This window comes from Rhinoderma darwinii, chromosome 4 (assembly GCF_050947455.1).
Source record: "Rhinoderma darwinii isolate aRhiDar2 chromosome 4, aRhiDar2.hap1, whole genome shotgun sequence".
NCBI lineage: Eukaryota > Metazoa > Chordata > Amphibia > Anura > Rhinodermatidae > Rhinoderma > Rhinoderma darwinii.
This window is the reverse complement of record NC_134690.1, coordinates 17,259,600-17,285,702: the sequence shown is the minus strand read 5'-3', so window position 1 is coordinate 17,285,702 and position 26,103 is coordinate 17,259,600. Positions and strand designations below refer to the sequence as shown.

General features: G+C 38.4%; 1 protein-coding gene across 1 annotated transcript in view; it reads left to right on the top strand.

The window, feature by feature from the left end:
* The window catches only part of RP1L1 (RP1 like 1), a 35,072-nt gene extending 9,743 nt beyond the window's left edge, over nt 1–25,329 (top strand). Inside the window, exons 2-3 of the mRNA XM_075863804.1 lie at nt 15,278–15,449; nt 19,856–25,329. Of these exons, the coding sequence (XP_075719919.1) occupies nt 15,278–15,449; nt 19,856–25,260 (5,577 nt within the window). The 3' untranslated portion in view covers nt 25,261–25,329. The remainder of the gene's footprint in view (nt 1–15,277; nt 15,450–19,855) is intronic.
* Nucleotides 25,330–26,103: the final 774 nt, after the last annotated feature.

Genomic DNA, 26,103 nt, shown 5'->3' with positions numbered 1-26,103 from the left:
CACAGTATAATGCCCCCGTAGCTGCGACACAGTATAATGTCCCCATAGCTGCGACACCGTATAATGTCCTCCATAGCTGTGACACAGTATAATGCCCCCATAGCTGCGACACAGTATAATGCCTCCATAGCTGCTACACAGTATAATGCCCCCATAGCTGTGACACAGTATAATGCCCCCATAGCTGTGACACAGTATAATGCCTCCATAGCTGCGACACAGTATAATGTCTCCATAGCTGCGACACAGTATAATGTCCTCCATAGCCGCAACACAGTATAATGCCTCCATAGCTGCTACACAGTATAATGTCCCCATAGCTGTGACACAGTATAATGCCTCCATAGCTGCTACACAGTATAATGTCCCCATAGCTGTGACACAGTATAATGCCCCATAGCTGTGACACAGTATAATGCCTCCATAACTGCCTCCACACGGTATAATGCACCCATAGCTGTGACACAGTATAATGCCCCCATAGCCGCAACACAGTATAATGCCTCCATAGCTGCCTCTACACAGTATAATGCCTCCATAGCTGCCTCTACACAGTATAATGCCTCCATAGATGTGACACAGTATAATGCCCCCATAGCCGCAACACAGTATAATGCCCCCATAGCCGCAACACAGTATAATGCCCCCATAGCCGCAACACAGTATAATGCCCCCATAGCTGCGACACAGTATAATGCCTCCATAGCTGCTACACAGTATAATGCCCCCATAGCTGCTACACAGTATAATGCCTCCATAGCCGCAACACAGTATAATGCCTCCATAGCTGCAACACAGTATAATGCCTCCATAGCTGCCTCTACACAGTATAATGTCCCTCATAGCTGCCTCCACACAGTATAATGTCTCCATAGCTGCGACACAGTATAATGCCTCCATAGCTGCGACACAGTATAATTCCCCCATAGCTGTGACACAGTATAATGCCTCCATAGCTGCCTCTACACAGTATAATGCTCCATAGCTGCGACACAGTATAATGCCTCCATAGCCGCAACACAGTATAATGCCTCCATAGCTGCCTCTACACAGTATAATGTCCCTCATAGCTGCCTCCACACAGTATAATGTCTCCATAGCTGCGACACAGTATAATGCCTCCATAGCTGCTACACAGTATAATGCCTCCATAGCTGCCTCTACACAGTATAATGACCCTCATAGCTGCCTCCACACAGTATAATGCCCCCATAGCTGCGACACAGTATAATGCCTCCATAGCTGCCTCTACACAGTATAATGACCTCATAGCTGCCTCCACACAGTATAATGCCTCCATAGCCGCAACACAGTATAATGCCCCCATAGATGTGACACAGTATAATGCCCCATAGATGTGACACAGTATAATGCCCCATAACTGCTACATAGTATAATGCCCCATAACTGCTACACAGTATAATGTCCTCCATAGCTGTGACACAGTATAATGCCCCATAGCTGCTACATAGTATAATGCCCCATAGATGTGACACAGTATAATGCCCCATAACTGCTACACAGTATAATGCCCCATAGATGTGACACAGTATAATGCCCCCATAGCTGCTACATAGTATAATGCCCCATAGCTGTGACACAGTATAATGCCCCATAGATGTGACACAGTATAATGCCCCATAAATGTGACACAGTATAATGCCCCATAGATGTGACACAGTATAATGCCTCCATATGTGCGTACCTAATAAATAAAAAAAAACATAATTACTTACCTATCCCGGTTCCCACGACGGTGGGGGATGCTTCTCCTCCTCTGCACTGTCCCGTGAGTGACTCCGTGCAGACAGGCGCAGATTCAGTTGGAAGCGGGCAGCGCGGCAGCTAGCCACGCTGCATAGTTTTTTAAGATTGTTTGCGGTTCGGGTCGCCCGAGATATGAGATAGATAGATAGATAGATAGATAGATAGATAGATATGAGATAGATAGATAGATAGATAGATAGATAGATAGATAGATAGATAGATAGATAGATAGATAGATAGATATGAGATAGATAGATAGATAGATAGATAGATAGATAGATATGAGATAGATAGATAGATAGATAGATAGATAGATAGATAGATAGATAGATAGATAGATAGATAGATAGATAGATAGATATGAGATAGATAGATAGATATGGGATAGATAAATAGATAGATAGATAGATAGATAGATAGATATGAGATAGATAGATAGATAGATAGATAGATAGATAGATAGATAGATAGATAGATAGATAGATAGATAGATAGATAGATAGATAGATAGATAGATAGATAGATAGATATGAGATAGATAGATAGATAGATAGATAGATAGATAGATAGATAGATAGATAGATAGATAGATAGATAGATAGATAGATAGATAGATAGATATGAGATAGATAGATAGATAGATAGATAGATAGATAGATAGATAGATAGATAGATAGATAGATAGATAGATAGATAGATAGATATGAGAAACATAGACAGATCAATGAATATGAGATGGATAGATGTGAAGTAGATAGATACAAGGTAGATACATTTATATATATTAGATAGATGATAGGTAGAGGAATTATTGTGGCATATGTATAGGTATATATGTATAGGTGTATATGTATAGGTGTATCCGTCTGCCACTAAAAGTAAGCATGTCCGAGAAACCATTGCTATCGTGTGACTACTCATCATGCTGCTCAGAAGGGACGAGGAAGACGGCTGCATTATCAGATTAAACATAATTAACTTTTAATCAGGCTTTACTCTGTCGGGGCTTGGCCTAGTCACATTTACTTTAAAGTGGCTGAATTATTTATTTTCATACTGAGTTTTTGTGGCGGGTTTTACTCAGTCTTGTATTTTGTTGTTCTCCATAAAGCCTATGTAGGGCTGTGTGCATGAAGCTTGAGACTGGCTGGGGAACCTTAAACATAGTAGGAGCTGGTACTTTCCGAAGAATTGGGACTAGTTGTGTGGGGGAACAATTTTTTTAATGTCAATGGGAAGCTGTGACTCAATGGGGGATATTCATTAATACTGACTTAAAGGAGTTTTCCAATAATTATTATTTATCACCTATCCAAAGGGTAGGTGATAAATATCTGATCGCTAGGAGTCCGACCACTGGGAAGCCCACCGATCATGAAAACAGGCTTACCTTGGCCTTCTGGGAGCCCCGTAGGAATTGAGCGGTAGTGCGCATGCTCGGCAACGGCTCCATTCATTTCTGTGGGGCTGCCGAGCACCATCTTTGGCAGCCCCATAGAAATGAGGGAAAATGCGTATGGTTATTTTTCATTTTTTTTGTATTAGAAAGTGCATCTAACCCCAGGGCCACCAACATGTAGGGGTCTCCACTGCCCCTTTCCTAACACAAACTGACCACATCAGGGACCTTGAGGCTTAGAAGTGTACAAACTTTCTTAGCAGCTGAAATGCTTCCCTATCTACTCTGTACAAATTGAAATGGTGGTTAAAGACCTTGTTCACATCTGCATCAGAGGCAGGTGGGTGTTCATCGTTCATCGTGCACCGGACTTGTACTGAATACTCTGTTATTCCTCATGGAAATGTTTAAATAAATTGACAACTGGGTGTTACTTGTCAATGAGGTGTGACTCTGTTTAATTGTCATGAGGAATGGTGACGCCCAGTTGTCAATTTATTTATACATTTCCAGGTGGAATAACTGGAATGGCAAAACGCAGAGTACTTAGAATGGGTACGGCAGATTATTTACTAAAACAGGCATGTCAAGAGAGTAGACAGATCCTCTTTAAAGCTGGTAATAGACACAAACATTAAAAGGTATGTTCACCTTTCGACATCATTCTACAGTTTATATATAGACTTATTCTAAATAAAAAGTGAAATCAGTTTGTACACATATTGTATTATGTGTATTGTTCTGAATCTGAGTTAAGGCCTGTATTATAGTCCAGAGCTGTACTCACAATTCTGCTGGTTGTTATTGGAAACAGTCAGCAAACTTGCTATCAGACCCTATATATAAATTTAATTCAGTCACTTTTTCCTACCTTAGATTACTGTACAGTGCCTGTTGTAATGATTACACTTTTCAGAATGCAAATCATCAGACCAAGCTCAGTGCAGTCACTGAACAAGCAGGGAATACAAGAGGATTTCAGCTCTGAAGCCTGCCGAATTGTCAATGCAGCACTTACACATAGACTTTGCAATAATGTATTAAACAAAAAATTCACAGCTATGCCATTTTCCTCTGTGGAATAAGTAAGTACTTCTATCTGGTATTGCCACCATTGCAGAAACAACAACAAAGTACATTTACCAATGCCTTAAAAACTTACAATGTGATTTATGTACTCCAGATCAGGCACAAATTATTAGAACAAGGTTAGAGAGGATCTTGGAGGAACATATCCTATTTAGACCATAGAACAGTGATTCCCAACCTTTTAGCATTGGGGAACCCCTCGAAAAAATTTCAAAAGACGAATTATTTTTTTTTAACTTAATGTTCAGAAGTGCTACTTTTGCGGACTGCAATGTTCCAGATTTAAATGACGTAAAGTTATTTCTTGACACCTGATTTAAAAACCACGTACAGCCCAAAATGTTTACAAACATTTTCCCTGCCCCCTTATATAGGCCAGGCCCTCAACACATCAGTGTAATGCCCTTGAATCACGAGTAGTACACATGAACCCTTCATCAGACTCCAAAATTAATTCTGATCCCAGATGTCAGACCCCAAAATTAATTCAAACACCAGACCAAAAAATTTATGAAAACCTCTGATATCAGACCCCAAAATTAATTTAGACATCAGAACCAAAATTAATTCGGACCCCAGATCTCAGACCCCCAAATTAATTAAGACCCCAAATTTCTGAACACAAGATAATTCAGATCCCAGATTTTAACGTACTTCTTACTTCTTCTTTGTGACAGCTCCCACAGCAGCCCTTGCAGCTGATCTATAGTTAACTCACTAGCCTGGGCTATTCAGCGGTCACTTCTCTAGCAGTTGTTCAGACATGGAGTAGCAGTGTTGGCGAGAGCAGTGGGACTCAGTTCACATGAGAAGATCGGGAGCCTGACTGCAGCAGACTGAGGAAACAGCATAGCAAGAAAGCACACCCCTCTATCTCCTACTGAACGACATAATCCAGGTTTTGCACTGTGTAAATCACCGAACAGCACCGGCGCATGCATAGTGCAAACAAGCACAAAACCGGTCCGTAATCACAGTGGGATTTTTTTTCTGCGACCTGGAGCAGAAAACCTGTTGTGGTCCTGCGGAACCCCAGTTGAAAAAGACTGCCTTAGACATTGAGTTTTATTTGCTCTTTGTGAAATCTGTGGTATGAACATGTTTAGGTTCAAAGAGCTGTTTGAGGCCTTCAGAATGAAGGTCATAGTTGCCTATGAGTCTAAAACGGCCCTGCTCGTGAGGACCTACCATCTATAAAGGAAAGGGTAAGAGACAGTAGGTGAGGATAGAAACTGCTTATATAGTTGGGTAGTGGAGACAGTTTTTTTTGCAAATTATGACTTTTTTGAAAAGAGGTGGATTTTCTGGGTTCTTTTGAACGTTTGAAGGGTGCGAGAGAGTCTATTGTCTTGGGTAGCAAGTTCTATAGTATGACGAATGTACAGAAGAAATGAGGCGATGATGTGAGGATGAGACAAGAAGAGAGCAGAGAAGAAGGTCTTGCGATAATCAGAGATTGTGCACGGGGAGGTATCGGGGGATTAGGGCAGAGATGTACGGAGGGACAGGTTGTGGACTGCCATGTAGGTCATTTTCAGCATTTTTAAACGTTTTCGCTAGGGAATGGGTAACCAGTGAACGGATAGGTAGGGAGGAAAAAGCAGATTCGAGAATTGTCTTTAAGTTGGAGTTGGCAGAGGAGAATGACCTCATTCCACTTTACGTAAGATCATCTACACATGAAAAAGATTTTAAGGATCTGCACCAGACCAGGCAGTTCAGGAAAGGGCAACCTAAGAGCAGAATTTGATCCCAGGACCTACAGGTAGCTCTCACCAATACCAATGTCAACGTACGCGAGTCAATCATTAGAAAGAGGCAGCTCAAATAAGATCTACCTGGGAGTTGTGTCAGGAGAAAAACGTTGCAGTTCAGAAAAAACATCAGTGCAAGACTATAGTTTGGATAACACCAGAACGTCTGGAACAATGAGCTCTGGATAGTTAAAGACAGTAGAGTTATTTACCCACCGTACCAAAAAAGATGTTTGGCAAAAAACCATAGACAGAATTTCTTCAGAAGAACCTGATATCAACTGTAAAGCAAGGTGGTAAAAATGTTAATGTTTAAGATGCTGCATCAGGGCAAAGAAATTCTTCATTGTACCAAGAAGTGTCTAAGGGTATGGCAGATACATCGATGACCTCCTACTCATATGGGAGGGAGATGTATCTGCCATACAAGACTTTCTTACCTACCTTAACAATAATGAATTCAATTTGAGATTCACACATAAAATAGGCAGGAACAACATCAATTTCCTAGATTTAAACATAGTTGCTACAATTAATGAAGTAATACATTCTGAAATATATCAAAAACCTATTTCAGGAAACACCATATTACACGCCAGTTCGAACCATCCAAAACATACGATTACATCTATACCGGTAGGCGAACTCACAAGAGCCAAAAGGAATTGTAGTACAACACAGAGTTTTGAGAAAGAACAATCAAACATGAGTAAAAAACTAGCCAAAAGGGGGTATAAGAATTGGATGTTGAACAGGGCCAAAGAAATTGTTAGGACCAAGGATAGACACACTCTATTAATGGACAAAGAGTATGTAGCGACCAATACCAATAAACCAACCAAAGCAATTCCTACATTAAGTTTGCAATACAGCAATCAATTCTCCACTATCAGAAGTATGGTACAAAAGTACATTCCACTATTATATGATGATGACAAACTAGTAGATATATTAAAACAAGGATGCAGAATTGTAGCACGAAGAGGTCTAACAATAGGGAACACATTGTCCCCCTCACTACTACCATCAAACACTACTAAAGCCACATGGTTGGAGCAATTGGGTTTCTACAAGTGTGGATCCCACCCTTGTAAAATATGCAATTACACGAGAATAGTCCAAAAATTTGAAAACTCTAGTGGACAACAGAGTCATCCCATTAAATCATACATTAATTGCAATAGCGATTTTGTAATATATATAATAGAATGTACCAGCTGTAACCTGAAATATGTAGGAAGTACCACCAGGAAATACAAAACAAGAATCTTAGAACATCTTGGTTACATTAGGAACCCGGCAATTGTCAACATATCGAATGCCGCACGACATTTTATTACGTGTCATGACAGAAATACCACATATCTAAAAACATATGCCATCGAAAAAATTAAACACACGGCTCGTGGGGGAAATCTTAAAAAATTACTCCTAACACGAGAAGCCTTTTGGATATTTAATTTACAAACCAGGTTTCCGCACGGACTTAATTTAAAAAGAGAGCTAATGTTCCTATATTAACCAAAAATTAATAATGGATAAATAAATTTCCTATGGGAAAAATATATTGGAAAAACCAAATTGAAACAATACATACCTCATAATCCATAGCCAGACGAAATTTGAGTGTCATTGGTTTTCAATCGGAGTGGGAGTGTTTTGCGGGAGAGGGTGTACATAATAGGAAGTCTTTCCATCCTGCTCGATTGTAGATGTTCCATTGGAAAAAAGAATAAAAATGAATGTAATCTGTCATACAAAATCTAGAGGTTACAGCTAAAACAAGTTGGCAATGTAGTCAATATATGTTGTAGCATATGAGATACAAGTTAATTCTCAAATTCATGTTTTCAATAGTAGGATTGTCAAATCCCATATCTTTTTATCTAATATAGATTCAGTTTATATAACTTCATACCGCATGATAAACATACTATAAACTTGAAAATCTACACATATATAATATGTTCAATTAAAAATAACAGCTACTCATCAATAATTATTTCATATTGATCGAATTATGTCAACATTAAATGATAAACTATATAAAAAGGTTAATATATATGCACAGGAAATATTCAGGCAGTAACATTGATTATAGTAAAGATATGCATTGTAACACAGCTATATATAATTGCGTTTAGCAATGAATTCTATCTTATATGGCTGTGTAAATATGACACAGTAATGTTCTGTACAGAAATTAATTTATATGCATATATAGAGATTTTTTCCACTATCTTACAATGAATACCACAGCGAGGTACTATAGAAATAAAAAATATCAAAATATTTTATATTCTTAGATGTAATATTCATGATATACTCATTTATTTTACTATGTTAATTATCTTCAGATCCCAGCACACTATTTGCTGGTATTCGTAAAGTCTAATTTTATATGTTTTCCTTCTGTCTTATGTTTTGACTTTTCTATTTAGATCGGTTTGTTTTTACATACAATTGTCTAATTTCGAAACAAGATGTAACATCGGTATTAATTCAGCACCCATTCACACACAGATACTAAGCCCTATTTCTATTTATTGTGGAAAGCTTGAACCACGGTTTCTCATGCGGTTCTGAAGTAAGCCAGTATATTTTCCCCTTTCTTACATCAGGGCTCTTTTAAATAGTAAGATAATACAGCAAAGGGAAAATATAGCAACTAAGCCAATGTTGCTCGCATAACAATTCTTTTTTGCAATAATAATAGAATAATAAGTCAGATTTTTGTACTTTGTATACAAACTGACACATAATGATTTAAAAGATAAGACAAATTTTCCTGTGTTTTAGAAACACACAAGCTGTTCGCAATCATTTAATTCAGCTGGCCTCCTAGCTCCACCTAGTATAACACAGTATATAAGTTCATATCCATGGGCCCCAGTGTGTGAATGGATGCCATGATTAAGAGCACCAGTCGTGCTTGAAACGCGTAGGCGCTGAATACCTACAAAATACTGCCTTGATGCCTGAATGCACCTGATATCGAATTTTAAATTTTTGATACAAATAAAAGTGGGACCGAGATCCTTTTTAAATCACATACCTGCAGCGCTGGATCAAATTCTTTCCTAATCCACTATTGTTTGCCGCGGACCGTCGCGGAGATCCGGGCGAGGCGAAGGTGTCGGGTGCTGGAACGGTGAGCTGGAGGCTTCCTCCCCTTTACTTTAGTCATTACGGTCATATCTCTCGTGCTCACCTACACATATATCAAGAGTAACTATATGCAATATATATTGTTCAGCGAACAACAAATGATTACAGTTACCACACAAGGCAGCATATGTTCATTCTTTGTTTTATACATATAACCATCAAATAAGGAAAACAAATGAAAGTTATCTGGCTACAATTCAAGATATTAAAGTGGAATTAATTATATCGATCAATATGTCACACAACCAGCAGAGTTCAAGAGCTGAACTGGCAGCCTCGGTTTTTCTTGATAATAGTGATCACCACAACATGGATCTCTCATTACAAAACCAATTCAGAGAGTTGGAAAAAGTGTCGACGCAAGAGACCAAAATATGGTGGGATCTCACCACATTACGCAATTATCTTACCAAGAAAATGATTCCCCGAGGACTGCGTTTAAGAAAAACGCCAACGTTTGCTTATTCTCCCAACTTTACAGCGGAGTGGAATAACATATTATCGCAGTGTTCCTTAAGTTTGATGAATCTTATTGTGGAACAGGAAGAGCTAAAATTGGTAGAATTACAAGTGGATATCAAAACTCTCAAAGAGGAAATCCAAAAATCCTCCACCCTACCAGACTACAGAAAGTTGGAAATAAGAACATCACAATATTTGGAACAACTGGATAAATCGATTGCCGAGACTAAAAAAAGCAAATTCACGAGAGATATGAATGACTATGCCAAAAATGAAGTATACAACTGGAATCATCGGGATTATAGCAGACCAGGAACAAGATCCATCCTGAAAAAACCGAGAAAATTTAAAAGACGCAATGTGAGTCCCCATAGAGTAAGCTTCAGTTCAACAGAAATGGAAACTTCGGATGAAGCCATAGGAGGATTGGACGTGGATTTTCCAGCAAGCCATTATGCACAAAGATCCAACTACAGAGAAATATCAAACATGTCAAAAAACGGGGAAAAAGGGGGGGCAGGAAACACAAATCCAGCGGTAAATTACCCACCTCGGAAATTGAGGAATCAGAAGTACTAAACATGGACGTTATCAACTTGTCCTCTACTGTACTCACAAAGGCCCAAATAGAGGTACTGACGCTGGGTCTTAATTTCGTGCCGACCAGAGATTTTGACATCTTTACTACACTATTGGACATTAACAAGTTCATTAGGAACCTTACAATAAGGAGACATTTTTCATCTCAAGTGGAAACGGACACACTTTCGGCACTATCAGATGTCCCCCTTATAAAGAAAAACTCGAATGAATACCGACAATTCATGTTTCAAGAACAGTTGACGCTTATAAATCTGGAAGAACTTGCAGATAACACTGTAAAAGAACCAATTTCAAAATTGAACAATTTCACAACATCCAACTCAGCATATTATCCTATCAATTCAAGGACTGAGTCTATGGACAAATTTCAAGCCATTATAGAAAAAGAATTATTACACTTACAAGAATCTACTAGAGGGGGCCAACATAGACACAACTTATCCATTGCACATAAAAAAGCCATCAAGTCACTACAAGACAACAGGAATTTAGTTGTACGTATGTCCGACAAAGGGGGTAGCGTGACAGTATTGGATACGGATATATATGTCCAACAAATTATGGAGCTTCTTATGGATACAGAGACTTATCTAAAATTAGATCATAACCCAACCCAAATCTATCAGTTAGAACTAAAAGATCTACTAAACATTGGTTTAGATAATGGGGTTATCTCCAAAAAAGAATTAGATTATATACTTACCGAGCATCCCATTATACCCATATTTCACGCCCTACCCAAAACTCACAAGGGTATAGTCCCACCACCTATGCGACCTATAGTGTCGGGCATAGGGTCTCTCACAGAGAGGCTCTCAGAATGGCTCGATCTGTTATTACAGCCTCTTGTGCAGAGGGTCCCTGGTCATCTTAGGGACACGAAAGACGTCCTCCAGATATTTTCCAACAAAGTATGGGAACAGGATTATTCTTGGTTAAGTTGCGATGTGATCGCATTATATACAAGTATACCACATACAATTGCGGTCAAAGCTCTCAATTTTCACTTACTCAAATATGGCACATATGACAAGCATTTACAGGATTTCGCGAGAAATTCCCTTGTCTTCCTTATGTCCCATAACTACTTCAAATTCAATGGCCAGTACTATCTCCAAAAACGTGGAGTCTCCATGGGAGCCAAATTTTCACCATCAGTAGCCAACCTCGTTATGGCCTGGTGGGAAGAAATTACCATCTTTTCTATGTCCAATCCCTTCAACAAATACATACATTGGTATGGCAGATACATCGATGACCTCCTACTCATATGGGAGGGAGATGTATCTGCCATACAAGACTTTCTTACCTACCTTAACAATAATGAATTCAATTTGAGATTCACACATAAAATAGGCAGGAACAACATCAATTTCCTAGATTTAAACATAGTTGCTACAATTAATGAAGTAATACATTCTGAAATATATCAAAAACCTATTTCAGGAAACACCATATTACACGCCAGTTCGAACCATCCAAAACATACGATTACATCTATACCGGTAGGCGAACTCACAAGAGCCAAAAGGAATTGTAGTACAACACAGAGTTTTGAGAAAGAACAATCAAACATGAGTAAAAAACTAGCCAAAAGGGGGTATAAGAATTGGATGTTGAACAGGGCCAAAGAAATTGTTAGGACCAAGGATAGACACACTCTATTAATGGACAAAGAGTATGTAGCGACCAATACCAATAAACCAACCAAAGCAATTCCTACATTAAGTTTGCAATACAGCAATCAATTCTCCACTATCAGAAGTATGGTACAAAAGTACATTCCACTATTATATGATGATGACAAACTAGTAGATATATTAAAACAAGGATGCAGAATTGTAGCACGAAGAGGTCTAACAATAGGGAACACATTGTCCCCCTCACTACTACCATCAAACACTACTAAAGCCACATGGTTGGAGCAATTGGGTTTCTACAAGTGTGGATCCCACCCTTGTAAAATATGCAATTACACGAGAATAGTCCAAAAATTTGAAAACTCTAGTGGACAACAGAGTCATCCCATTAAATCATACATTAATTGCAATAGCGATTTTGTAATATATATAATAGAATGTACCAGCTGTAACCTGAAATATGTAGGAAGTACCACCAGGAAATACAAAACAAGAATCTTAGAACATCTTGGTTACATTAGGAACCCGGCAATTGTCAACATATCGAATGCCGCACGACATTTTATTACGTGTCATGACAGAAATACCACATATCTAAAAACATATGCCATCGAAAAAATTAAACACACGGCTCGTGGGGGAAATCTTAAAAAATTACTCCTAACACGAGAAGCCTTTTGGATATTTAATTTACAAACCAGGTTTCCGCACGGACTTAATTTAAAAAGAGAGCTAATGTTCCTATATTAACCAAAAATTAATAATGGATAAATAAATTTCCTATGGGAAAAATATATTGAAAAACCAAATTGAAACAATACATACCTCATAATCCATAGCCAGACGAAATTTGAGTGTCATTGGTTTTCAATCGGAGTGGGAGTGTTTTGCGGGAGAGGGTGTACATAATAGGAAGTCTTTCCATCCTGCTCGATTGTAGATGTTCCATTGGAAAAAAGAATAAAAATGAATGTAATCTGTCATACAAAATCTAGAGGTTACAGCTAAAACAAGTTGGCAATGTAGTCAATATATGTTGTAGCATATGAGATACAAGTTAATTCTCAAATTCATGTTTTCAATAGTAGGATTGTCAAATCCCATATCTTTTTATCTAATATAGATTCAGTTTATATAACTTCATACCGCATGATAAACATACTATAAACTTGAAAATCTACACATATATAATATGTTCAATTAAAAATAACAGCTACTCATCAATAATTATTTCATATTGATCGAATTATGTCAACATTAAATGATAAACTATATAAAAAGGTTAATATATATGCACAGGAAATATTCAGGCAGTAACATTGATTATAGTAAAGATATGCATTGTAACACAGCTATATATAATTGCGTTTAGCAATGAATTCTATCTTATATGGCTGTGTAAATATGACACAGTAATGTTCTGTACAGAAATTAATTTATATGCATATATAGAGATTTTTTCCACTATCTTACAATGAATACCACAGCGAGGTACTATAGAAATAAAAAATATCAAAATATTTTATATTCTTAGATGTAATATTCATGATATACTCATTTATTTTACTATGTTAATTATCTTCAGATCCCAGCACACTATTTGCTGGTATTCGTAAAGTCTAATTTTATATGTTTTCCTTCTGTCTTATGTTTTGACTTTTCTATTTAGATCGGTTTGTTTTTACATACAATTGTCTAATTTCGAAACAAGATGTAACATCGGTATTAATTCAGCACCCATTCACACACAGATACTAAGCCCTATTTCTATTTATTGTGGAAAGCTTGAACCACGGTTTCTCATGCGGTTCTGAAGTAAGCCAGTATATTTTCCCCTTTCTTACATCAGGGCTCTTTTAAATAGTAAGATAATACAGCAAAGGGAAAATATAGCAACTAAGCCAATGTTGCTCGCATAACAATTCTTTTTTGCAATAATAATAGAATAATAAGTCAGATTTTTGTACTTTGTATACAAACTGACACATAATGATTTAAAAGATAAGACAAATTTTCCTGTGTTTTAGAAACACACAAGCTGTTCGCAATCATTTAATTCAGCTGGCCTCCTAGCTCCACCTAGTATAACACAGTATATAAGTTCATATCCATGGGCCCCAGTGTGTGAATGGATGCCATGATTAAGAGCACCAGTCGTGCTTGAAACGCGTAGGCGCTGAATACCTACAAAATACTGCCTTGATGCCTGAATGCACCTGATATCGAATTTTAAATTTTTGATACAAATAAAAGTGGGACCGAGATCCTTTTTAAATCACATACCTGCAGCGCTGGATCAAATTCTTTCCTAATCCAAGAAGATTGAAGCTTGGCCATAAGTGAACCTTGCGACAGGGCAATGACCCTAAAAATACCAGTAAATCCACCAAGGAATGGCCGGAAAAAATAATAATTGAAGGTTCTTGAAAGGTCAAGTCAAAGTCCAGATCTAATGGGTCGTGCACAAAACGAACCCCTCAGACAACACACAACTGAAAAGATTCTCCATGCAGGAGTGGAAAAATATCTCTCCTAGTCAATGTAAGGCCTCACTCACACGAGCGTGGCGTTTTGCGTGAGCAAAAACCACTTAACAGCTCCGTGGGGCATCAGCGTATGATGCGCGGCTGCGTGCTTTTCGCGCAGCCGCCATCATTATGACACTCCATTTGGATGTTTGTAAACAGAAAAGCACGTGGTGCTTTTCTGTTTACATTCATCCTTTTGACAGCTGTTGCGCGAATCACGCAGCTCGCACGGAAGTGCTTCCGTGCGGTATGCATGGTTTTCACGCACCCATTGACTTCAATGGGTGCGTGTTTCGCCCAAAACGCCGAAAGAACGGACATGTCGTGACTGTTTTTCAGCTGACTCACGCTGAGTAAAAATCACGGACATGTCTGCACGGCCCCATAGACTAATATAGGTCCGTGCAACGCGTGTGCAAATCACGCGCGTTGCACGGACGTTTTTCCCGTTCATCTGAATAAAGCCTTAAAGACTTGTAGACAGTTATTCCGGAGTTAGTTTCTGCCAAAGTAGGCAAAACCAGGGCTACGAGCCAAGGATATACTTACTTTTGCCGCAGAAGGAAATTGCATCTCTCTAAATTTTTGGGTTTCATAAATGATTGTTTTGTCTATTTGTGTTTTTTCCGTACACTTCCATCACCTTTATCTTTATATTCTTTTTGAATGAAGATCAAATATTGATACGTCCACATATGTTAAAAAAGTTAAAAAAACTTTCCATGGAGTGTCCTTACTTTTTTGCTTGACTGTATTTTCCCATATTGTAAAGGATAAGATTATTAGAATTCATAAATTGTAAAGTAATATACTGCATACTGTTTGCCGGAGTTTATACACATAGTACTTGTGCTCTGTACTCAACAGATTGATAATATACAAGCAGTTCTGCAGTCCTCCAGCATCCTCATATGTGCAGGGAAAGAGCCTTTTAAACCCATCCAAACAGAAAATATGCGTAAAAGTACAACTGAAAAGCTTCCGGGCCTCCGATCTCATCCAAGCAACAACACCGAGATCATGGACAATAAAAGAAATGGTAAGTGACTGCATAGTGGAAGTAGCACTTAAAGAGACTCTGTCACCACATTATAAGTGCCCTGTCTCCTACATAATGTGATCGGCGCTGTAATGTAGAGAACAGCAGTGGTTTTTATTTTGAAAAACGATCATTTTTGAGCAAGTTATGAGCAATTTTAAATTTATGCTAATTAGTTTCTTAATAGACAACTGGGCGTGTTTTTACTTTTTACCAACTGGGCTTGTGAAAAGAAGTGTATGACGCTGACCAATCAGCGACCAATCAGCGACCAATCAGCGTCATACTCATCTAACATTATTCCAGCCCATTGTTACAGTGTGATTGTGCAGTGAAAGAAGCTGGGCTGGAACAATGAGAAGTGTATGACGCTGATTGGTCACTGATTGGTCACTGATTGGTCACTGATTGGTCAGCGTCATACACTTCTCTGTACAAACCCCAGTTGGTAAAAAGTAAAAACACGCCCAGTTGGGTATTAAGAAACTAATTAGCATAAATCTAAAATCGCTCATAACTTGCTCAAAAATGATCGTTTTTCAAAATAAAAACCACTGCTGTTATCTACATTACAGCGCCGATCACATTATGTAGGAGATAGGGCACTTATAATCTGGTGACAGAGCCTCTTTAACAGAACTATGAGATAATGTGAAGTTTAACATTTTTTGCATTGTAATTACAGCTTACCTCGGGAAAACTTGACTGTGCCCCTGAGTCCTTAAACACAGGAATTGTGTGCAGCTCAACTATTTGTCCACCAGACTTCTCGCCTCTTCAGTTTCAGGGACAGGAAGTAGCTGTCTGACAGCTATAGCGTCAGCCATAATAGCTCTCAAAGACCTAAATTCCTAGTTATTGTCTCCTCCACCTACCTCTCGTAGGTTCCCTCTAAGTCAATCACAGTAATACCACCCCCTTCATTCCTCTCTCTGGGCAAAGACATGCTTAATTAAATCTATGCCTTTAGCGTGTAATACATGACCTGATATCAGAGACCATATTTCTTTGTCAGGATGTTACTCACACACCAGAACATATTTTCTGCCCTAAAATATAGCCTATAAATTTACAGGGCATTTTTTTTTTAGTTGAAAAATAGGGCGAAATGGCAAATAAAGGTCATTTGTGAGAGACAGTAATGAGGGAGGAAGTAGCTAACTTCTACACTTTCCATTGCAATAAAAATTAATATGGCTGACTGTATGAGGTATAACTGCAGGGAAAGAAAGGTAAAACTTGGGATTTTTTATTTTTTTACCAATTATCGTCGCAGTTTTATTGTATCTGCCGAGACACAAAACCTAAAAAGTTTTTTTCAACGCTGTGCAAATAATCCAAAATAATGATCTAAATTTAGCTGATTCCTTCAGCATTCAGCTTCTAACAAAGACAATGTTATGACAATGTTGTCATAGGTCATGTACACATACAGCAGGAAACTTCCGCACATGAAATGGCCAAAAATCCACAGCAAAACCCACGTGTTACATGCAGATTTAGCAGAGGATTTGGCTGCAGTATTCACTCTTTGTATTATCATTTTATATTCACATGTATTGGACTGTATTATTACCGATTTTCAGTCTTCACTTATTGAAGTTGATGGTGGTGTTTTTGGACAAAATTAGGATTTGATACAAAAATGCTAGGAATAAAGCTTTGGTAGAGCAACTGCACCAAAACTACACTGGATTAACCCAGCCTTAGGGCTTATTCAGACGGACGCGTGTGAACTCGGACGTGAAAACGGCCTTGTTTCACGTCCGAGCCGCACCTGTGCGGGACCTGTTTTCACAGATCCCTTATAGACTTGAGTCCATTGAGGGATCCGTGAAAACTGACAAAAATAGGACATCTCCTATTTTTTCACCGACCCTTCACACAGTCTGTTTAAACAATGGCCGTCTGAATAGCCCCATGGAATTGCCATGTACATGAGACCTAAGCAGTGCAGTTTAATGCCTAAAGTTAGTGCCCACCACAATCTCAGTTTTTCATTGGACAAAAGTAAAAATGTTAACTGTCGCATCGCGGCTTGCAACTGTTTTGCCCATAGAGCAACATTGTAATCCCACATTTTTACTGTGACCTGCAACCGACGCCGTAATCTAGGACTAGGGTAACATGGCGACATCTGGACAAACGCAAGTCAGTAAAATCAAGGGAAACCCGCGATATGACCTCAATGGTTTGTGAATCTTAGTAATCCGAGAAACACCTGTACCTGATACCAATCTGTATCCAGCGTCTCTATATAACAGTCAATAAAGTTTAAACATTTCCATTTCATAACCACTAAGAATATAGTAAAAGTTTTAAGGTGAAACGAAAGTTTTTACAAGTCTGGTCGTTTATCTTTGATGTCATGAGCTTCATAATCCCGTTGTTACTTAACACATCAGCAGCCTTTCTATTATTTACAAAGTCAAAATTCATAAAATATACAAAAAAGTCACAGAATAAAAAATAAAACACCAATTTAGATTTGTTAATTAGAGATCCAAGTAGCAGAAAATGATCATCCTTTTGGTTTTGATAATACTAAATTAGCATTTCGTCCATGTGTGAATATAAAGTCCTATTACTGTGCAATATAGTTAAATGCTACATAAAAAACAAAAATCATAGACTGACAGTGAGATCTGGAGTCTGGGAGATCAAGTTCGGATTTACTTCCAGGAAGGTTTACAGAAGAACACCATCTTTTACTGTCTATTCCCTGAGCTTCCCCATCTTCAGATAATCCAAGTGAACTGAAATAGTGTTTGATCCCGGGCAGGAATTAGCTTGTGGAAATGAACATCAAAGTTAGTAGGGCCAGAAAAGAGAGGAGGACGGTCGTGAGAACTCAACCGGGCGAAGAACGGCATGAAGATGCTCAATCTCTTAAAAAGTTTTCCCATAAGCTACAGTGACTTCTGAGCATCTTGCAAGAAATCAGTTAAGGTGTAAAGGCCTTGTGGGAAGGTGAAGCAGATGACCTATGATATAGCTGGAAATCTTCCGGATTCTCATGGCTATGACCTAAGAAAAATAAAAAAATATGACAATTTTATTTTTTCTTTAAGGTCACAGGCCCAAAGCTGAATGCTGCACGACTGACGGATTCCAAGGTCAATACGTCCCCTTTCGATTCCTATCAGGTGCAGCACTGTCATGACCTTGTATCCAAATCACTAAATACATTGATGTTTACACTGATAACGGCCACTATAAAGCCAGGTAGGATGTATATATTCTTGTATTTGGTGATTTGGATCCATACAAGGTCTTTACTGACAACAATGCACATGTTATAAATCAGAGGGGGACATGTCATCCAAATATCTCAGTAGTGCAGCATCAGGCTTTGGGCCTGTAAGTGGAAGCAATCAGATTTCAGCATAGAAGTAAGATATTAAAAGCATTTTTACATCTGTAATGTACATTAAAGAAAACCTGTCAGCAGGTCTATTTGAGGCCTCAAAACTGCTAACCGGTTGATATAGGGGAGGGGGAGGTTATTTTAAATGTATCTTTTTTCTCGGTCATGCAAGTTGCATGACCAAGAAACCGATGTTTGATTCCCTCAGCGCAGCGGTCGCAGGAGTCACGCTTTGCTCTGAGAGACAGCTCTAACAGCCAATCAGGGGACCGCTAGAACTGTCACTCAGAGAGGCGGGGCTTGCAGTGGGCAGGGCAGGAGCATTTGCATTTGCACATCAAGTCCCGCCTCAGTGGCGATCGGCACGCTCGGTGAGTTAAATATCATTTTCTTGGCCCTGCAACTTGCATGACTGAGATAAAAAGGTAAGTTTAAAAGCCGTTCCCCTCCCCTATATCACCCTGTCAGCAGTTTTAAAACATCAAAAGTGCTGACAGGTTCCCTCTAAAGGGTATTTTCATTAATTTTCTTCTTGTACACCCCTTTTGATTATATGAAGACCTCCTGTGTGAACACTTGTATTTCAAACACAAACTACATCCCCCACCCCAGAGGAACCAAAAATGAAACAAGCAGCAACACCAAGAGAGACAATGGGGACAATGGTGCTCTTGATATTCATCACTTCAAATGATATATTAACAGTATAACTGCCTTAAAGAAACCACAGTTGCTCAACAGATCCTAAAAAAAGCCTAACTTTTTCTTTTTACCTAAGCAAGAAAATTTAGCATCAGCATGTTAAAGCTACACTCCGGCCAAAACCGATATACTGTGTAATTCCTAGTTCCGAGCGTAACAAAAATATCTGTAGTGTTTCTTTAAAAAATTGTATATGTTAACAAACTTGTTGATCAATTATAATATTGAGGCATCTTAAATGAATGTGTTTCTACTAGATATGCTTTACATAACATTATAGTTCTATTTTCTATATGGAACTAACATATAATTTTTTTGTTTATGTATGTTTGTACAGCAAACTTTGGACTAAAAGCCAAAAAGAGTGTGATTCACCCTCGGTCAGCATCAAGCAACAAGACGAGGCTCTCACTGTCTTCTGAAAAATCATATCCAAATGGCTTGAATATGTCACCAGTGAACAGCGGCTTTGGCTCTTATCCCAATATGTGTCCTCATGGAAAATCAGAAGACACCGGACACTCCTTACTCAGCGACGACATTGAAAAAAAGGTTCATGTAAACAAAGATGGCAGCCTTTCAGTACAGATGAAGGTTCGGTTTCGTCTGCTTAATGAAGAAACTCTACAATGGTCCACACAAATAAAAAAGTCAAGTACAATCGGTAAAGCAAAGTGTGAACAACTTTGTTTATATGACGAAAATGATAAGAAAGAAGAGATGAACACTGAAATCTTTTCAGAGACAGATGAATCCTTCTATCCATGTGATGCTGACTCATATAGCTCTAAGCTTAATGATGTGGGCATAGAGGACATGTATTGTAGTAATTGCGGCATGCAATGTCAAGAGTATGATATCTGGAAAAACCCCATGCATGTCAACCACCAAGAGGACTACGTGAAAACAGCTACATGGCAAACCAGGTCATCTACTTCAAGTACATCCTCGCAACACAGATTGGTGTGTGATAAAAAGACATCCATTGATAGTCCACATTCTATGTCTTCTGAAGAGTATGCCGAACATGTCGTACACAAGTCTTCCCAATATTCAGAAACCAAAGAAAATGGAGATACAATGGTTACATATTCAACAGTTAGTCAGTGTACAAGTCGTAGCGGTCGGTCAACCGTTGCCTCAAATGTAGATGCAATTTCAGATACTGAGCAAACAAAAAGAGTCCCGAGCCAACCCAAGTCAAGTTCAAGCTTAAAGAGTCAAGGTTCAATGCAAAAACAACAGCATTTTGAAGAGCAACATAGCCAGAGAAGTCAAAGTGGTAGCTTAGGAGACTATACCAATGGATTGCCCTCTCCTTGTTCTGATGGTGAAAATTGTAGCCGAAGAGAAAGTGTTGTTTCACAGTCATCATTACATTCTCGAAAGCGTCAGAGTAGAATGGTGAAGAGAAATAGCACAAACACAAAAAGCTTGGCATCAAACCAAAGCTATAATGAAGAAGAAGAAGAAACAACACACCAACTTAGTTGTAAGGGGTCATTGAAGAATATGCAAGATATATCAGCAGAAATGGGAAACTCAGAAGATCCATGTGAAGGTGAACTTGCAGAAGATACAAAGAGCTCACATGATAATGAAATGCAGGTTGAACATACTGGAAATATATCATCCAATGATCTTATAAAATCTAGTCTTGCTGATTATGATAAGCGTTCAACAGGAACATTTTCCAAATCTCCAACTAAATCAAGATCCTCCTCTAAAAAAAGTGTGAAAATAAATGGTTATGATGAAAATGATACTGCATGTAACTCTACTTGCTCGTCTTCCATTTCAATACAAAACAGTGAGAGTATACTGATCAAACAAGAAAGTATGGAAACTTGTGAGAACACTATGAATGAAGGGAAACCCACCCTTTCTCAATCCAAGAGAAAATCCTTCAAAGAAAGTCAGGGACAGAGCTTTCATTCTACAAGTTCACGTCAGTCAATGTCATCGATATCTGAACTAGTGCAACTGAACTGTTTACAAAATGATCAACAAATTCTGAACCATCAGGAAAGTTGCAATGGATCATCAATCTGTACCGACAAATCAGAAGAACAAAAAGCAGGTATTGTAAATGAAGATGGTGAACCTTGTCTTCCCATTTCACGGGCATCAAGTAAATGTCTTAGCACAAAAGTCAATTGTGCCAGCTGTCAGGAAAATGAACACGTTTTCAATACTAGCTCTAGAGTTTCATCAATATCGGAAAAGAAGAGCATACTTAAAAGTTCCTCTGAAAAGTGTGACCAGAACTCTTCACAGGATAGTGCGAAAGAAATGTCACAAGAGGAGGAGACATTAAATGACGAGGTTACAAACTCAAGTAGTCAAACAGCAGCTCCTTTAACAAATTGTATACATAGCCCATCACCTCCCGAAGGAAAACCAACCCATAAACATTTAAGGTCAGCACAGTTTAAAATATCTAGCTCTAGTATATCCAGTGACCTCATGAAAACTGTGAATGGGGAAAAGACCAGTAACTCGAGAGCTTCAACACCAGGATCGAAGGGAATGCAAGCATCTAGAGCTAGTACAGAGACCGGCAAAAAGACAAAAACTGTAACATGTCATAATAGTACAGAAGACATTCAAAGCACCAAAAAACGTAAAAATAGTTCTAGCTCTTCGAAGAGAAAACATAAGGGAGAATCTTTAGATGCAGATAACAATATAGACAGTCAACTTATTCCATCTGCATTACCAAATGTGACCCCAGAGGAAGTAGTAAATGAGTGGCTGAGGAAGATTCCCTCACAAACAATGGTTGTTGAGTATGAAGTAGAAGAATGCCAGAAAAAGACAAGGACAGAGATAGGAATCGAAGCATCAAAAACAGACATTTATAAAGAACAAGAAGACGAGGATTTGCATAAGGATCCTGTAGACGATGAGAACAACAGCAATGAGGCTAAAGAAGTGATATCTGAAGCTGTACATTGTCTTAATACTGCAAATGAGATTCAGGACATAAATACTCCTAATAGGAAAGAAAATGAGGAATCTGTTTTATTAAGTAAGATAGAAGCAAATAATGTTAAAAATGAGGTAGTATCAAAAGAATCTGTTTGTGGCAAAAATTCACTTCCAATCAATATACAAACGTCAGTGCAAATAATGAAAGCATTGCTAAGTCCGTCACAAGAGTCGAAATTTGATCGTTCAAACAGTTTACCGGAAGTATCACAGACCATGGGAAGAAAGCTCAGCAATTCTGCCACAGTTCTGATATCATGTCTAGCTAGTCTGCAACTCCTAGATGAAGGTCAAACAGATATCGCGAAAAAAACAAACGACTTAAAAAAAAACAAGTACATTGAATTGTTCAACATCTTACAGGCTTTATGGGCAGCAGGTCCAACGAACAAGAGTATCACAAACGCTAAATCTGGAAAACACTACTCTAGAGAGGATGAATTAACACCCGTTTCATCTTCAGGAGTTGACCTTAATAGTGGTTTTGAAGGATCTGGTGATGGAAGCATAACCGGTAGAGGGGACCACATGGTGGCAACTGAACGGGCAGAACTGTCTACAGTATCGAAGGAAGTAGAATGTGCTACTGTAAATGTTCAATGTTGTGAACAGAAAAGAGTTGTTTCCGGAAATCACGATGTAGCAAATGGACAAGAAACTACAAATGAGGTTGATGAAGCTAGCTTTCATGAGGTTAAATCGTGCATTATGGATGAAAACATGAATGAGAAGAAGTTAGACAGCAGGGAAAATATATTTGAAAAAGAAAAAATACAAGAAACAAGTGCACATGGACAGTATAGTTCAGTCAATAATGTAAATGTTGAGTGTATAGAAACGATGGAAGAACATAGGATTTCAAATAATGACAACATGAATATCCTTAGCCATAGTGAAGAACCAAAATCCAATGAGTCCAACTCGCAGGACACCAACAACATAAATTCTCCAAGTGACTGTCAGTCAACCATCCTTTCTACATCTGATTCAAATGGGAAAGATGAGGATAAACCAGGGCATGATGCTAATCCAGTTTGGGTATTGAAACTGCTAAAAAAAATTGAGAAAGAATTTATGACTCATTATGTTGATGCCATGAATGAGTTCAAAGTCAGGTGGAATTTGGTAGACAATGAAAATCTTGATGAAATGATTGCTGAACTTAAAAATGAAGTAGGTCAAAGAATCCAAAGGAGTATTTCAAATGAACTCAAGACAATAAAAGTTCAGAAGGGAACTAAGGTGCCTAGGCCTCCGGGTGAAGGTACACGACGCAACTCTTCTTTGCAAGCAGAAGAACGTCGAAGACGTTTACAAACAATGCACAGAGTATCCATCCGTCGTTATGCTAATGGAGAGAACAAAGGTGTGGGTACAAATGACATATCATGTGAAACCGATGAAGAAGACCTAACTTTCAGTGCTTCATTTGGAGATGATGGCAGTGGACAACCCAATGATGACTTCTGCCCATGTGAAAAATGTATAAAGCAGAAAAGAGCATTCAAATTGGCTAAATCACAAGAAGTTGCTGTTAATGCCCCAATTATTAAAGCATTTGACCTTCAACAGATTTTGAAACTGAAGCGGGAGAACGATGTCCCTAAAAATGATGTAAGTGAAGGTACAGTCCTTCCAATACTAAAGGAACATAGCAAAGAAGCTGGATCAAGTATAGGGCATGACTGTGCTGTTGAGAATGAAGAAGCCCCCAATGAAGTAGACACTCCTTCTAAAGCTGGAAAAGGAACTGATGAAGAGAAATCAGACATTTCAAGTGAAGAAAGTGATGGTCATAGTCAAGAAGTCAAGTCAGTAGTGGATGAATGTGAGGTCAAGTCAGTAATGAATGAATGTGAGGTCAAGTCAGTAATGGATGAATCTGAGGTCAAGTCAGCAATGAACGAATGTGAGGTCAAGTCAGTAATGGATGAATGTGAAGGCTGTGACTTCAGTGATTTTCTGTCTAATTCCACACTTCATGAAAATGAAACTGAACCATTGGAAAGTAAAGAGCGTGATGAAGATATTAAATCTACAGAAGATTTGGAGGATGAATTGGAAAGTTCTTATTCTGATGTGTTGGAGAAAAATTCTGCCACTGTAAAAGAGGTGAGCATGGAATGTCCTGTAGATGATGGAAATACCTCACTATGTGAAGATACAGAGAAAGATGATGAAGAACATAGTTCTGAAGGCCTAACCGTGGATCAACAATTAACAAGTAATCTAGAGGAATCCAACGAGACTGAAGAACCTGAAGGTGAGCTAAATAAGAGAGCTGAAGATCCTAATGAAACAGATGAACTTTCGGAAGATGAGGACCACCATGTCGAAAATGAAACTATCCCAGTCATCAACACTGAGGAAGATGTCCAAGAAGAAGATGACACTGAGACTATTAAGACCACTGGCTCATGTTTACACAAAGCTTATCTGGGTCAAGCCTCCCTCATAACACAAAATGGTTCTGTTGAAGATGCAGAAGCAGAATACAAGGAAATAGATAATATAGAAGAAACTTCACCAAATGGGCAGTCAAACAGTTCAGGCAGTAAAAACTCACAGATGTATCCCAATAGTCCCTCTGAAGATGAAGATTCACCTCGCGAAAGTCCTGTTGGTGTGCCTAAAAATGAAACTGTTGGCCAGGTGGATATAAACAACGCAAAAAGCTTTGAAGAAGGTGACAATAAATCAAAAAAGGGTATGGATGAAGACCTCATTGACGAAGACGACTTGGACTTCTAAAAACATTCATGACTTTCACTATTAAACATATTATGGAAGTTACATATAGATTATCTCTCTAATTCTTATAAACACTGATATCTGTTAATCGAGTCGCCAAAACCCCTTTGGTTTTGAGGCACCGGTAAATAGTGCCAGGACGTAGGACCTGCTCTACTGTGTTCTACTTTGTCTATGCTGTGCAATAGAAAGTCTACAAGATGGCATGAGTGTAACATAATTATCCTTAAAGAGTCGGTTCATCTCTAAAAGCGTTTTACATAAAGACATAATCTACGTAGGAATTGAGTAACTTTGCAAATACATTGTATTACCCTTTTCGCACTTGTCTTGAGTAACAGCCTGTATCACTGCACATTCTTATTACAGTTGCATGCTACATCTGCTGAGCTTCAAACGCTCTATATTACCTTCTTGTTCGGTGTCTATACATGGCCTCCCTGGTTATTTGCATTTCATAAAGTTTATACTTTACACCATGCTGTGCATAGACATCTTATTTAGGAAAAATCTATCCCTACCAGAATGCATTGCAGCAGAGAGCATTATTATTACAGATAAGCTGTTAGGGGGTGTCAAGATGTCAACTGGTTCTAGTAGCAACCAGCAGCAATTTGCAGCTCTGGGGTATAACAGAAGCTGTAACTACATGAGTACAGGAAGGAATTTGAAAAGTTACTCAAATGTTATATGTAGAATATCTATCTATCTATCTATCTATCTATCTCATATCTATCTATCTCATATCTATCTATCTCATATCTATCTATCTCATATCTATCTATCTATCTCATATCTATCTATCTATCTCATATCTATCTATCTATCTATCTATCTCATATC